The 15,870-nt window shown below is 47.3% G+C and overlaps 1 protein-coding gene across 1 annotated transcript; it reads right to left on the bottom strand.

The window, feature by feature from the left end:
- Positions 1–5,351: 5,351 nt before the first annotated feature.
- Positions 5,352–10,560, bottom strand: LOC129340646 (glucose-6-phosphatase catalytic subunit 1-like). Its single transcript, XM_054995554.1, has 5 exons — positions 10,289–10,560; positions 9,541–9,650; positions 7,995–8,100; positions 7,058–7,173; positions 5,352–6,615 (listed from the first exon to the last, which is right to left on the bottom strand). Exons 1-5 carry the CDS (start codon positions 10,516–10,518, stop codon positions 6,104–6,106), a joined length of 1,074 nt encoding a protein of 357 aa, XP_054851529.1. The 5' UTR covers positions 10,519–10,560; the 3' UTR covers positions 5,352–6,103.
- Positions 10,561–15,870: the final 5,310 nt, after the last annotated feature.

Genomic DNA, 15,870 nt, shown 5'->3' with positions numbered 1-15,870 from the left:
TTATTTGGGAATTGACTCCTTTTGACCTATATGTTCCCAGGAGCCATATTTGTGAAGCATTGCCAGGTACTACAAATATATATTTTCCCCTGGTATTGCTCAACAAAGAAGGAGGGGAGCCTTTGAAAGGTTATAAGAGGAAGGGAAATAGCATGTGGGAAATTCCTGGAGATTTGGGTGGTGGAGCACAGAGAGGGTGGAGTTTGGGGAGCGTAGGGACCTCAACAGGGTATAATGTCGTAGAATACCCCCTTCCAAAGCAGCCATTTTCTGCTGGAGAACAGATCTCTGTGGTCTGGAGATCTGAGAGATCTTCAGCCACCATCTAGAATTTTGTTCTCCCTCTCTGCCCCCCCCCCACTACCCCGGTGGCCCTCGCTGCAGCCCATCATAGCCTTTGTTGATTTCCTGTCTTTTGTAGGATTTGTTGTTGTTACTTAAATGAAATTGCAGCCACTGCCTTCTATGAGCAAAAGTACAACTGGCATGAGGAGGAAGTAGCCTGGGCATGTGGTGTCCTGAAATGTGGTTGTTTTTCCTTCTTCTAATTCAGTCATTGCAAACAGGAAATAAAATAAGGATATATTTAATTAGAAGGCTAATTTAGTGAGGGGGAACAGACTCATTTTTTTGCTTTGTTTGCATATATGTAATTTTAAAATTGTTATTATTTTCAATTCTGCTAATGGCTAATGATGAAATGCCACTTCCAAATTAATTAAGGCTTCTTCCATACAGAGATTTTTTCCCCCACATGGACCGTGAGAAGTACTCACTGTCTTTGGGAGCATCAACACATCAAGCCCGATCTAGGCATGACCTGTGTGGCTCCCATATTTTCTCTCAACGAATCATTTTTTTTAAAAAAATCTCTTTTTTAATCCAACTCACCAGGTAAACTTTCACTTAATAAAAATACGTACAAGTAGATGCTTCCTCCTCCCAAATTATTAGTGTAATTTAAATGTCCCCAATAGGGCACCTCCAGTTGGGGCTAGGAAGTATCCTGAAATTACAATTGATCTCCAGCTGTTCTCTAAACAACAGAGATCAGTTCCCCTGAAGAAAATGGTTGCTTTCGAGGGTGGACTCGTAAGGCAACACATCCCTACTAAGCTCCCTCTACTCCTCAAACCTCACCCTCCCCAAGTTCCACCCTCAAATCTCCAGGAATTTCTCAAACCAGATTTGGCAACCCTGGCCCCCATTCTTTTGACCCTGCAGGCAGGCACCTTTGGAATTCTCACATAGGGTGCTGGGCGCCACCACAAAATGGCTTCCTACATACGGTTGCCAGGTCTCCCAGTCAGAGTATAGTGATATACCAGGGGTGGCCAAACTGTGGCTTGGGAGCCACATGTAGCTCTTCTAGACATATCTGGCAGCTCCCGGAGGTCTCTGAGTATTGCCGTGGCTGTACAGTTTATTTTAGTTTAGTTTATTTCCCTCCCTCCCTTTCCTTCTTTCTTTCCATGTCTTTCCTTCCCTCCCTTTCCTTCTTTCTTTCCATGTCTTTCATATTTTCAATAAAAATGTTGGGGTTACCAGGTCCGTCTCAGAAAATACCTGGGGACTTTGGGGGTGAAGCCTATCAAGGATGTAATGTCACTTTTGTCAAAGGTCAGGTGATGGCTCTTCCCAAGCTCCACCCCTTCCAATTATGTCACTTCCAGCATACTGCACCAAATCCCCACCCCTTCCTGTGATGCCACTTTCAAGACACTCCCCCAAACTTGCCTCTTCCTCTGAAGTCACTTCAATGCATCATGCCTTGTGGCTCTCAAATATCTGACATTTATTCTATGTGGCTCTTACATTAAGCAAGTTTGGCCACCCCTGTGATATACCTTCCTCCTCCCCTGCTGTTGCCTGCCACTGTTCAGCTGGTGACAGTAGGAAATTCCCTGGGGAAACGGAGGGAGGGAATTGGTGTCCTTGGCATGATGGTGTAACTTCCGGTGCAACCTGTTAGTAGGGTTGCCAAGTCCCCTTACCCTCCCAGTGTGATGACATCTCTTATGGGAGTAACATTATTGTACAGGCCCCGGGGATATGCCCGGGCTTCATGCCAGACTGGTTTGGATCCTCAAATGGACCAAATCAGCCTGGCACAAAGCCTGGGAGCACTCCTGGGGCCTGGGCAATGACATCACTCCTGGAGTGATGTCATCGCACTGCACCGGGAGTGTGCCCCAGGAGGCCTGTTCCCGTGCCTTTTCCCCTGCCAGCCAAGTGAGTGGTGGCGGGGGAAGGAGGCTGGGAGTGGGGGATCCTCCACCCCCACTGGGGGACCAGCAAACGTATCTGGAACTGACATCAACACGCATCATTCTTGCATTCGCCCCAAACTCTATGGTTCAACCCAAGAATGTTCTTTTGCAACAAAGAATATGCCTTTGGGCAGGCTCGAATCTTCACACTTGTCCTTTTAGAAATGCAGCTCACGTTTCTAGAGGGCTGTTTATAAATCAGGAAGAGCTGGCTATCAGGGAATGTGACCCCGGCTTGTCTTGGGCCTGGGAGAAAACCCAGCTCTATTCACAGAAACACCCCTTTCTGCCTCCCAGGCTGCTGCAGCTGCAGAGAGGAAACAAGGCCAGGACTTTCTACATAGTAATCTCTGCCAGCCAGTCCCTTTGCCTTCCTCCTCATCAACCAATACTAGGCTCACAATCCATTGGGCCAGGAGCCAGCAAGGCTTGTGGAATGAGGACCTCTGCAGCAGAAGAAACAGGCTGTATCCCATTGACACACTCTGAAAAGGCCACACCCAGGAAGGGGCTTTAAAAAACCTTATGACATTCTGTAAAATGTAATGCAAGCCTCCTTCCTTTCCATGATATAGGGGAGAGGCCCCTGGTTTCTATCCCAGGTGCAGCTGGAATTGACCAAGTAGTTGCTCAGTGACAAAATGTTTTTACTGGCAAGGCTTCCTACCTTATGACACATTATTTTACTTTAACCAGGAACCCTCCCCCAGATCTAAATCCAACATACATAACTGAGGCTGTAGTGAAAAGCATTGAATTAAGGGAAATAAAAACTTCCAAATTTGGCAAAGAAAATGGAGTTAATTTCCCCCCAATTTGTTTTAGCTCTAGCCAAAAAAGCCTGGAGGACCAGGCAGGACAATGTGGCTCCATTTCAGAGTGTTGCCAGAGTGGTGACTCTGGGCTGGCATGAACAAATGACTTGAACCAAATGCAGCCCCTTCTTCTCCCTCCCAAACTGCACACTCTTGAAACTAGTCTCCAAGAGTGTCTCTGGATGTTAATGTTCTGCATGAGCATGCACTCATTTTAATGTGTTTCCTGCAGTCACATGGCAGACGCAGGGAACAGCTTCCTCTAAAAAAAAAAAAAAGGAGAGCCCAAACAGCCTCAGAATGGCATCACACATTTTTCTGTGAAAACCATGTGCACAAATTCTCCACATGGAGCAACAAAACTGGCAAAATAATTCCCCAGTACATTATTTTCACATGAGAAAACTGCGTTGGGAGGAGCCAGGAACCTTTCTTCCCCCAGTAGCACCATTCCAAGTCCATTTTGGGGCTCCTTTGTTTTAAAAAAAGAAGCAGTTCCCCGCAGCTGCCATGTGACTACGGGAAGCACATTAAAACGAGTGCATGCCCATGCAGAAAAGTAACCTTTAGAGGCACCCCAAGCGCAGAGCTTTCGTGGACATGGCAGAGTACTCTTGGAACCTTTGGACAGCTGACACATTAACAGACCTCAATATAGGGATTAATAAATTACCAGTTCCAAGAAAAAATGAAAGGAGGCTTGTGGGGCCTTAAAAGCTATCTAATGTATCTGTGGGGTCCAAGAGGAAGTTTTTCCTGGAAAGTATCTGGAAAGGGCCTGGCACAGATCCTTGCAAGGCCAGAATGCATTTGTGTCCTTTGATAAGTAAAATCAGAGAGGAACAGCCTCTAACTCATACGACACAATATCTGGAGTGATAAAGCCCCCCATCTCCCCGGTTGCTGCAAGAAAAGATATTCAAAGAGAATATGCAATTTAACATCAGGAGGGATGCTTGGTTGTTTTCAGGAACTTTTGATCCTTCCCACACTGAAGGTCTGGAATTGTTCACATGAGAAGTTACAACATGTCCATATTGAGCTGGTTGAAGTATCTGGTGCCTTGCACAATCCTGATCAACATCTGAGAATCAGCCTTAGGAAGTTGTGTTTACACAGTTGAAGTTATACCACCTTGAAATTCACCCAGTGTTGTAAGAAGCTGCCCTATCTCAGGCCATTGTGTTGGTTTGTCTTACCTGATATCCTTTACCTGGAGAGGTGAGGAGATGAATATGAAATCTTATGAATGCAAAGCAAACACCCTGCTAAAGACCTCCACATTCTGTTGCTTTTGCTTGTGTTACATACAAATGCACGAGGACACTTACTTCTTGTAATGGTCACATATGCCTTCTGTCCTTGTGCCTGGTGGCTTTACCCCTACCATCTTTTTTCATGCCACCATGAGCAAAAGGAAATCAGGTTGCAGCTGAAGAAGCTCTCCATCAGATGTACTGTTGCTTTTTAAAAAATACTTACTCTACTGGCCTAGTATGCCCTCCCTGGGTCTGTGTGAGCACAAATGTGTTGTGATTTCCAAATCTAATTCCCAGGCACTCCATGGTTTCCCCAATATGTACTTGGGAATTAAGTTCTCAGCACAGAACTCATTATGCATGTCATGCAAACTAACATGTAGCTAACATGTAGGCTAACATGTAGTTAGGCCTTGAAAGTACCCCATATATGCCCCAAATATGGAACTCCCAATGCACATCTGGTCTGGCTCTCAGAATTCTGGTATAACATGGTGGGAATTCTGGAATTCTATAACCTCCACTTCATCACTTAAAAAAAAAAAAGACCCAGCAGACATTTAGAGAATGCAGATGGAATCCAGGCAGCACCCTACAAAGAGGCAGCAGCTTGGACTTAGGAGAAGGAGGGAGGTGGGGCGTGGTCTCCAGGCACAACATTCTTCATGCAGAACCAGCAAATAGAACTTCAGAAACAACACAGGTCTATAAGGACAAGGGGATGAAGAGCAATTTCAAAGGTTGTTTTAAATACAGAATTGTCAACTCTGGGTTGAGAAACACCTGGAGATTTGGAAGTGAAACATGGGAGATTTGGGGAGGGACCTCAGCAGAGTATATAATGCCATAGCTTCCACCCTCCAAAGCTGCCATTTTCTCCAGGGGGAACTGATCTTTGTGGTCTGGAATGCAGTTATAATTCCAGGAGCTCTCTAGGCCCACCTGAAAGTTGGCAACCCTAGTTAAATAGAAAAGGTGAAGAGAAAAAAAATTACTGTGCTATGGAGAACTTTTAAAATAACACAGTGTTTAATAATTTAAAATATTTTCAAAAGAAAATTGACTGCTTAACCAAACAGCCTTTGTGCATTACTCCTAACAAAAGTATCTAAATACAAATATAGAAATATGGCGTGCAGATATTTACAAAAGCCCAGATGTCTGGGTAATCGAAGATGAAAACAAACCAGTTCTAGCTTGTGTCCCTTCCCCACTGCCCACAATGCCAGCCATCCTGTGAGGACAGGCCATGCTGCAGACAATTGTATCCACGAGATGCTTCCCAGAGATCGGAATAATACTGGTAGGAAACATGGCCAAACAGGTGCTGTGGCCAAGAAGCCTCATGTCCTTGTTCCCCCATTGCAGAACCTTTCAGAACACAAGATGGGGCTCAAAAGTTGAGCCTCTCCCAAGCCTCTCCCAGCATGCCCTCAAAAAAGAGCCCCATCACCTCACGTGAGGGAATGAGGTGGGCAACTGACTGTTACGGAGCACAGGTGTAGCCCTCAAAGGACTGGCCTTGCTTGTCATGAGGCACAGGCAAAAGTGCCCCTCCTTGGCAGCAATGTAGGGGGCTGATTAGTGCTTTAGGAGGCAGGGGGATCAACCTCACCCTGAGTCCAGCAGAGGTCGACTCAAGAGCTCCGAAGCCACCTTAGGAAACCAAAATCAGAGGCATGCCAGGAGCCCTGTCCTTTGACCCGTGAGGACTTGTACTGGAGCCATTCCCTAGCTGGGGCTGGCCCATGTTTCACAACTACACAACTTTCTTGTCCTGCTGGCTGAGCAGCTGGGAGACACAGTAAGGGACGAGGGCAGCCGCTGCCAGGGGCACAGCAGCACTCTTGCAGAAAGAGAGCAGGTAGAAGAGCAGCTCCACCTTGGCAGGAGGCTTGAAAGAGTCAAAGAGATGTAGGATCAGGAGTGAAGCAACAATGCAGCTCAGCCGGAAGCTCAGTTGCTGCCCTGGTTTCCCTCTGCAGCTTTCCATGTACATCGGGGAGTTGAGAGCCAGGCCCAGTCCAAACAGGATGCCCAAGTTGCGCAGGAGGCCAGCAAAAGGCGTGGTGTCAAGGTGGACCCATTCTGGATTCTCACACCACCGCTTGGCCTTCTCCAAGGTCCACAAGAGGTCCACACCCAGCAATTTGAGCAGCAGGTAGAAACCCAGAGCAAAGGAGAAGAGGAAGAGCGTCGTGGCCATATACCTCTGCAGGCTGGCATTGTAGATGGAGTGTATGCGCTGGAAAGATTCAGCAACCAACATGCCTGAATTGGGGATGAAGGCACAGCAATGTCAGAATATTCATGCTTCCAACTCTGGAAAACTCTTGTGGGGGAAGGTGAAGCAAAGCATTTCACAATGCACTACATAAAATAGTTTCAGTCTCTCCAAGATAAACAAGAGCCCTGCATTTGCTCCGAGAGGGTCACTTGTACAAGCCCAGCAGCTGTGAGTGACAGGTGTCTCTCAGCGCCCCTAGCCTCATTTCAGAACTTGTTTTCATTGACCTATAGCCAAGACCTAGCTTGTTTCCTTAACAGCATAAGAACCTACAAGGTAGAAACTAAATGCTGCAGTGAGAGGGAGGAAAGCAAATACTCTTGAAGAAATGGGAGCAAAGGACTAAATGCTCACATGCTCTGGGGCGGCAGCACCTGAATAGGTTGTCATGGATTGGGCGAAAAAATGGAGAGGAGCCAAACTCACCTGAGAGGACCCCAGCAACAACTTGGTGAGGGAAATGGGCAGCAATGAAGACACGAGAGAGGCAGACACCAACTTGGATGGCCCAAAACGCAGCCCACAACGCTGTCTGCAGGAAGCTGCCAAGGGAGAGAAATGGCACATTGAGATCAAGGGGAGGGCTGCTCCAGCTGGCCCAGATTTCCTTTTTCTGGCTTCTCCTGACTCAGCTCAGCAGCTTCATTTGCCACAAGCTCTTGAGACTGCAGGGATGTTGCAAAACTAGACTTTTCCAAAAATGTGTGTAATAGGGAAGACTCCAGGCCCTAATATGCCATGGCACCCTTTTCTTCCTGGCTTTGCAGTTCATATGGCAGCTTCCCAGGCCAATTAATCAAATGGTGGCTTGGATGTCAATCTGGACCCCTTCCCCAGGCTTCATGTCGGTTTTCTGCCTTTTATTTTCAAAAATGCCATTTTTCAGTTCATTAAAATGAGAAGAGAAACTACTGGAAAATGTAAAATGGCACTGGAGAGGATTTGGTACCAGGGGAGGGGGCAGCACAGCGGGCTTCTGCTTCAATTGCACACAGCCAGCCCTTTCCCAGGGCCTGGTGCTCCTTGCATCAAGGTCCTCCTTGCCTCAAGGTCCCCCCCTCCTCCCCCAGCAGCAAAATTTCATGATGACTAGTGGGCTACAGTGAAGGAGGGAAGCTGAGAACACCCCATTCTGCTAAAGGAAAACGTAGTCAGGAGGATCCCACTCTGTGAGGTGTTGCTGTTTCATTGCCAAAAGGTCTGAGATCAACAGCTGCCCTGGACAAACCACCTGGCTTTCCTCTCCAACACTGGCAGACACCTAGAGTAAGAACTGCTTTCTCTTATCGTGATAAGAGGAGTCTTATTGTTTCCTACCCCCCCCCCGACATCTGTTGTTACTCCTCCTGATGCTACTGCTCACCGGTGTTTCCACGATGGTTGTTTGTTCCCCTGGATGATGGAGAGAATGGCTGTGACCGTCACATAGTACACACCAGCGGAACCCATTGCATGGCCAGAGGGGCTTCCTACAGTAGGGAGAAAGTTAAGAGACGTTGGCCCCCATGTCTCCCCCAGACGTCTTGCCAGAAAGAGCAAGAGCAAGCGAGTTGAGTCCCCTTGGCTCTGCAGCTGTGATAGGGAAGGTAAGAGAAATCAGCTCCAAGGGCCTGGGCCTCTTGAGGCACCTTCAGGTGTTGACTTCTCTACCTTGGGAGGCTTGTCAGAGCAGCCTTGCCAAACCTCCAGGTGGAGCTTGGAGATCTCCCAGAATTACAACTGGTCTCCAGACCACAGAGATCAGTTCCCCTGGAGAAAATGGCTGTTTTGGAGGGGGAGCTCTATGGCTTTATACGCAGCTAAGGTCCCTCCCCAGGCTCCACCCCTGAATCTCCAGGAATTTCCCAACCCAGAATTGGAAACCCTGCAATAGAGCCAGAACCTCAGTTTAAGGAACAGCTGGGAGCATTTCCCATTTAGCAAAGGTTTTTGTATTAGGAGGAATTATTAGGGGTAGTAAGGGTGTGAGTTTTATTACAGTTGAGTCTTTGTGCAGGGGAAGGCAACCAATTGGAGCTTGACTGCTCTTTGCTTTTAAATACTAGTTTTTCATGCTTTTCATTTTTAAGGAGTTGCCTCTTGCATTAAGCCTTCAGAAAAGAATTGGATCGAAGAGGGGAGGTCAAGAAGTCTTGACAGGTCTGGGTTTACTACAGGAGATTATCTCAAATCCCAGCCTTGATTAATCTATGCAAGCCTCCCCACCAACTTGTGGCAATGCATGCTGGAGGGGCTAAAGCTTATTGGCTGAACATGCGGTTTAAACAGGGGCAACTGCTGTCTGCCCTGCAGTGGTGGAAAACAGAGACCTCTGAGAAAGAAAGGGTTAAACTGAGCCTTCTCTTTCCACATAGTCCCCTGATCAGAATGGTGTTCTGAAGCAGTTGTGTGACTGCTTCAATCTTTCTTAGAATGTCAAGTCTCAAGTAGCAGGGCTGGAAACACCCTCAGCCCAGGGCAGTCAACCTGGGATGGGAGCTGGGAGTTCTCCCAGAATTACAACAGATCTCCAGATGATAGAAATCAGTTCCCCCGGAAAGACACCATGCAGCTTTGGAGGAATGGAAGAAATTAAAGTATTGCCTCCAAATCTCCAGGAATTTCCCAGACTAGAATTTGACAACACTACCTCCGCCTGAGATAAAGGACTAGGCTAGACAGGCCCCGAATCTGACTCGTTTCAAAGGAGATTCAGGAGTAGGTCTCCCCGCTCGCCAGATTCCATTTCCCTTGGGTTCTGTGCAGCTGACAGCTGTGATTGATGCAGCCAGGCTAAAATGCTACTTCCTTCCCTTAACCACAGGAATCCTGCTAGCCCCCCACCTTGCCCAGTGGACGGTCATCCCCTCAGCCTAGCTCTGCCCCATCTGGCCACACATCCCAGAGCAGAAGCAGTTTTGGCATCTCACCTGGGCCAGTCTCACAGGTCACGGGAAACTGCTGGATTGCAGGGGCTGAAGTGTTGTGGTAGAAACCAGTCTCATGCACCCACCAGTAAGGCCTCTGTCCAAATAAGATCCTGCAGGAAGAAGGACAATTAGGGGCTTCCCCCAAGGAGCAGAGGTGAGTCCATCCAAAAGCCAAATGAAGCCAAATGCCCACAGGGCAGCCGTTAAGCTTTGCTATGCACAAGTAGACCTTGGGCAGAGAGAGGAACCACCATTTCTCATGGATTCTGCTTGAGAAATAGATCTTTATTTCTCCCGGGTGCTGCCTATGCAAGTAACCTCAGGCCACAGGATCACATGATCACAGGGCAGTCAGGTGCAATGGAAGACATTTCCCCCCTCCCTTAGACCCAGAAAAAATACCGCCAGTCTGGGAGGAAAAAGGGAAGGGGGAGGGAGACAGTGCAAGAGGGAATGAGGGGGGGGGGCTGGTTTCATCCAGACCATCCTAGCCGCTGATCCAGCTTCTCCAAGCTGGATTGCGTAGCTTGGCCATTGCAATGGTAAATTTGTAAAAACAAAAAGAGGTACTAATGTGCAAGTTTCCTTCCTAATCCCAAATAGGCAGGAGCCAACTGGTGAAGCAGTGGGGGAGGCGAGTACTCTGCATATGCCCAGAGGCATCCTTTCTGCAAATAACGCCCTCCAAGTTCTGGGACTGAAACATGGAGCAAATGCAAAAGCCCTGTTGAATGGGCAGGCCACTCACCACTTGAAGACGAGGTTCAACCAGTCGCCAATCACAGCCACCCAGATGAGTTTGATGCCCACAGTTTCGCACAAGTGGAACCAGATTGGGAAGAGGACAAAGAAGGTGTTTCGGAGGTCAGCAGCAAAAGAAATAAAGAGGAACCAATCCTGGGATCCCGGGTAGCTTGCTTGGAGGTAGTGTGTGGCTTGGATGCCTGAGTGGTGAAGGAGGTCCATGCCAGCTTCCATTCTGTGTGTTTTGGTCTGTGCTGAGACTGTACAGCACTGCAGTTCCCCAAGCTCCCTCTCTCTCACAGCCTTTTATCCCCTATTGTGTGTGGCAGGTTGAGCTTTGGACCCAAAATCGCTTTGGTCACAAAACACCTCCTGATCAAAGGTGCTTCCCCCCACTGGCTTGGGACAAACAAGTTTAAAGCCATTGACGTAATGTAAGGGGGACAAAGATGCCATCAAAAACAGCCTGATGCCATCATGGCAGCAGTGTTAAATCTTTGCAGTGCCATAGTCCACTCCAGTAAAATAGAAGTAAAAAAACAAGAACCATGAGTTTTTCTTCTGTGCACGTCCACCCGCCCTGCTGCAATTTGGAATGATACGCAACTTGCTATATGATGAAAACTTTTCCAGATTTTCATACAGCACTGAGAAGTAACCCAGGCCATTGTCACATGGCCATAAATTTAGTGCCAAACTAGCGCCATCTCCCGCTGAATGCTCACCTTATTCCTGCTCTCTTGCGATTTCGCCATTCTCCCCAATTCACACTTTGTGACTCTTTATGTCGTCTTTATCCACTTCCGTGTGAATGCCCTGGATCAACTATGAACGCTTTGCAACACCAAAACGCTCACTCTCCCCGATCATCTGTCTCACCTAACACTGATTCTCCTGCCCTACACTCCCACAAGCCCCAGCGCGACCCACAATTAAGCCTCAAAGTAATTTTTTTTAAAAAGTCAGCCTTATAGCGCTATAGCGCTATAGCGCTATTCTGCCATGGGCAGGAAACCACTGCTACCTATCACGGTTGGCTTTTGGGTTGGCCCAGCACAACACTGATATAGGCCGTCGTCACACGGGCATCTCTTCCATTAAATTTACAGCATATAGCGCCCTACCTGTTATCGGCACAGTAACGTTTCTTTGGGTCACCTAACGGCTCTTCGCGCCACCAGCTGTCCACACCAAAGCACTCTGTTCTGTTCTCTCTAACCGCACAGAAGCAGCTCCCCCCTTTTTTTTAATTATTCTGGCGTTTAATTCCACTATAATGGAATAACAGCATATAAACATTCTGTTAGAGCAAAACGTTACGACCCTTTTGTTTTTCCAACTTTGAAATTATATAAATAGCCCTTTGCCCGCAGAAAACTCCCTGTCTGATGTGATCCCCATCGCTGAAGACTCTGCCATGGTGATTGAGTCATTTTTACTTCAGCAGAAAGTTTGCATTGTGTTATGTCGTTATGGCGTTATAAGGACATAATAAAATAAAAAAAAGGGGAGTCGCAGGAAGAAATGGATTCTGGGATTGAAGGGAAGGCATAGGGCGTTGCGAGGCGAAATACATCGATGTGAGGCATTCACACTGAGGCACAAAATAGCGCGACTATCAAGCACAAAGCAGAAGAGGGAAAATCGCTACAGTTTTGGAATAAGGTGGGTGTTTGCCGGGAAATAGCGCCATTTTAGCGCTAAATAAAAGCCCGTGTGACCACGGCCATAATAGAAGAGTGATATCACGCAAATATGTGAAAAAAATCATTTTAAAAAGGGGCGGGATTTTTAGGGCCCCATTTCTGGAGGCACTTTGACTGACCGTCGAATTGCGCTTTTCCCTTTTAATGTGACTGACTGGAAGCGCAAGCAGTCGTCAAAAGATGGGAGAATCCGTTCTAAAAGTGATAACAGAAGAAACGATTTCTAGTGTAAAACTGACAAAAGAAGGGCCCGTGTGACGACGGCCCCAGTTATCCATCCTGCCCACCCCCACTAGAAGTCAGCTGCAGCAATTCTACTTAAATTTAATTTAAATTAATGGAAATTTAAAACAGGCAAGAATAGGGCCAGCAAAGACTTGGGGAGGGATGTGGAAGATGGAGGGAGTCCCTCCCCATGATAGCACAACTGCTCAGATCTGAGGGTTCAGAATGTTATTTTTTTACTCCTTCCTCTCTGAAATGCTTTTAAGAGTCCATCAATATGTGTGTCTAGGACTTCTTGTCCCAGTGTCCCACTGAACCTCCCTTGACAGTTTGTTGCCTGTTCCCCAAGCTGAGAGAGAGAGCTTTGCCTGCTTGGCTTTTCACAATTGTGAACTGGATCATCCGTCTTGAGTTTTTCTTCTTAAGAACAGATAACTCAGTTAGCCTTTCCTGTACATCTGGCCTTGAAAAACTCACGTTGTAGCTTGGCATGGGTTCCAAGATCTTTCCAGTTTCATTCCTTGCTGCATCTCTCTGAAAAATGAATTCCAGGGCAGTTTACGAGGCCAGGGCCATTTTCACACTGCTTATCAGCCACAGAAAATCGCGCCAAGCTCCTGGAATGACAACGTCTTCCTGGCATGATTTCTTGCACGAAATCACACTAGAAAAATGTTGTCATTCCAGGAGCTTGGCGCAATATTCCGTGGCCAATAAGCAGTGTGAAAATGGCCCAGGTGTTCTGGGAAAGAGCCAGACTTCGGACACAAGGCTTCTTCAGGTTCCTGTCTCCTGTGTCTTTGACTTTCTTCAGCAACCCACCCTGCTGGCTTCTGTTCTATTTATGTTAAACATTTTCTGTCCCGGTGCCACCTGCAAATGGTCCAGACAGCCATTCTGGTTCATTGCCTTGAGTCAGTCAAGTAAAACTTTCATAGATCATGCCTTGCATAATGCCAAGTTTTGATTTCCTCAGCCAGAATTATCAGCCGGGGCCGCTTGATAAAGGCCACCTGCAGACTGTTAGTAGAAACAGGAGCACTTTCATACCACAAACATGCTAACACCTTTCACAAAGTAGGTTTTTCTGCATTATGGAGGATTTTAGTTTGGGATTTTTTTGTAAATTAATCCTGTAAATCAATCATCATCAAGAAAGTAATTGCCATTACATTTAGCAAAAAGATCGGGAGGTGATTAACATACGCTGCAAGATTCTCAACCCTCCCCCCAATATGATTGGGGCAGTGGTGGGATAGAGGGCAGGGCGAAGGTGGACTATTCTGAGGTAGAGGAACTTGAGGTACATTCGCCAGAATTTTAAAATTAGGGGAAATACAGAGCATCACAATAGTATCGGGTCTGCTTTGCACCCCACTTGAATGGAAGATTGTGTTCTGTCAAGTGGCTAGTCAGAGGCCGATTCCGCAAGGCTTACCTGAAGCCGGGACGTTGTGGAACATGCTGGAAAAAACATGGAAGATCGCGTTTTCTCGCGCGAGTTTTGTGCAACATCGCACAAAACTTGTGCGAGAAAACGCGATCTTTCGCGTTTTTTCCGGCATGTTCCGCAACGTCCCGGCTTCAGGTAAGCCATGTGGAATTGGCCAGAGATGGGGTATGGGAAGAAAAGACAGGTGCTTGGTCCCCAGAGACCTGGGCCGATTCCGCACGGCTTACCTGAAGCCGGGACGTTGCAGAACATGCTGGAAAAAACGCGGAAGATCGCGTTTTCTCACGTGAGTTTTGCACGATATCGCGGAATCGGCCCAGCATTCCAGAGGGGTAGCCAGCTGTGTTCATCTGTTGTGGCAAAACTAAAGAGGAGACCTGTGGCACCTTAAAGGCTAACATGATTTTATTCCAGCATAAGCTGGAATGGCTGGCCTGAAGAGGTCAGAAAAGCTCCCACTCTCCTGGCTTTCCGCAAGTGATGCAAAAATGATTTATTCAAGAAGGTTATTTACTCAAATAGAATATGCATCCATAATGCGATGAGGACCGTAGACTTTACTACTAGGTGCTACTTTGCACTATCTGTTGCTTTAAGTACCATCCTACTGGGTAGTTCTATATTGTTTAATATTTCAGACTTAGAACTGCTAATGCTCTGTTCAGCTTTTCTTCAGCTCTGTGTAGTGAATGTCTGCTTGTTTAAATCTTTGCAGATTTGCATTTATATACCCATTACATTGTTTATTGAAATATCCTTGACTGTACTAACTCGCACTGCTTAATCTGCCTTGGGTCTCAGTAAGAACGACAGAAATAAAAACAAACAAATATATTGTTAGAAGTAGGCAGTGGATTCTCAGTAGGACAAGAGCTGTGAAATACAGAGGAAATGTAACCAAAATACAAACAGGGACTGCTGCAGCATACTAGTGGGGCTTTCCCCCTTGTTTTGCCAAAAGAGTTAACAGGTATTACTAGGACAGGCAGCACCTAATGACTAAAGAACCCCCAAACCAAGTTTTCTGTTGGGAGAGAGAGAGAATTTCATCAGTGTGTGTAGGGACTGGAAACTGTGCATGTGAGTAAAGTTGCCAACCTCCAGGTGAGGCCTAGAGATCTCCCAGAATTACAACTGATCTCCAGGCTACAGAGATCAGTTCCCCTGGAGAAAATGGCTGCTTTGGGGGTTAACGGTATGGCATCATACCTGGTTGAGGTCCCTCCCCTCCCCAAACCCTGTCCTTCCCAGGCCCCACTCTCAAATCTAGAGGAATTTCCTAACCCAGAGTTGGCAACCTAAAATGTGAGAGACACTTCCTAGGAAACACAGGGGCAGAACTGGTGGTGGTGGTGGTGTGTGTGTATGCGAGCGTGCATGCTGTAGACCTGGATCCAAGAAGCTGGAATGGAAAATTCATTTTTGCCAAAACCTATGCTGCTGCTTCTGCACAGCAAACACATGGCGCCTGTCTCCATGTCCCTTGGTCCACGTCCAAGTCCATTTTCCTGAGGAAGATGGATGCAGTTTCCTGTTTATCATTGGTGCCATTTGTTCTCTGTGTATTCCTGGAAGCCGTGATCACACAGCAGGCATCCAAACTGACTGCCTCCTCCAAAACATGATGCTGACCACCCTCAGTGTCATTGGGAAGAGTGGGGTTAATGATTGGTGGCTAGCCAGTGAAAATGCCCGGCTTATCTCTGCTCAGCAACGAAAGTCCAGGCTGAGGGCCCTTGACCCGCGGCAATCTGCGTAGGCAGTGGCCATGTCCCTGAAGGACAGGACAATGCGGACGTGGAACTAGAATCCGGAAAGGTCCAACAGCAGCCGCTCCCTGACCGCCCCCCCCCATACACATAGCTGCTCTGCAGAGCTCAATCTATGCCACTGTCCAAAGCACAGGCTGCTCTTAGGAGTGGAGCGGGGGACATAACTCAAAAGACTGAAGGAAACAAGCAAACCTTGAACCTTCTGCAGCCCCTGATATTTTGGGCACAAGCCAAAGGGAAGCACTCCACAAGCCCTAGGGAAGTCAATGGGGCAGGTCCAAGCCAGTTCATCACCACCAGGTCCTTATTTTATTTCAATATGTCCAGTAGTAAAATAGGTGGCCCCCTAACAGTCCTAAAAGAGCAGGGAGATCCCATCCACAGGGGGAAAAAAAGCGAGTTTCTCCCTACTCAGGACTCAGCTCTCCGG

The sequence above is a fragment of the Eublepharis macularius genome, chromosome 12, assembly GCF_028583425.1.
Source record: "Eublepharis macularius isolate TG4126 chromosome 12, MPM_Emac_v1.0, whole genome shotgun sequence".
Classification (NCBI taxonomy): Eukaryota; Metazoa; Chordata; class Lepidosauria; order Squamata; family Eublepharidae; genus Eublepharis; species Eublepharis macularius.
This window is presented reverse-complemented; position numbering and strand designations above follow the sequence as displayed.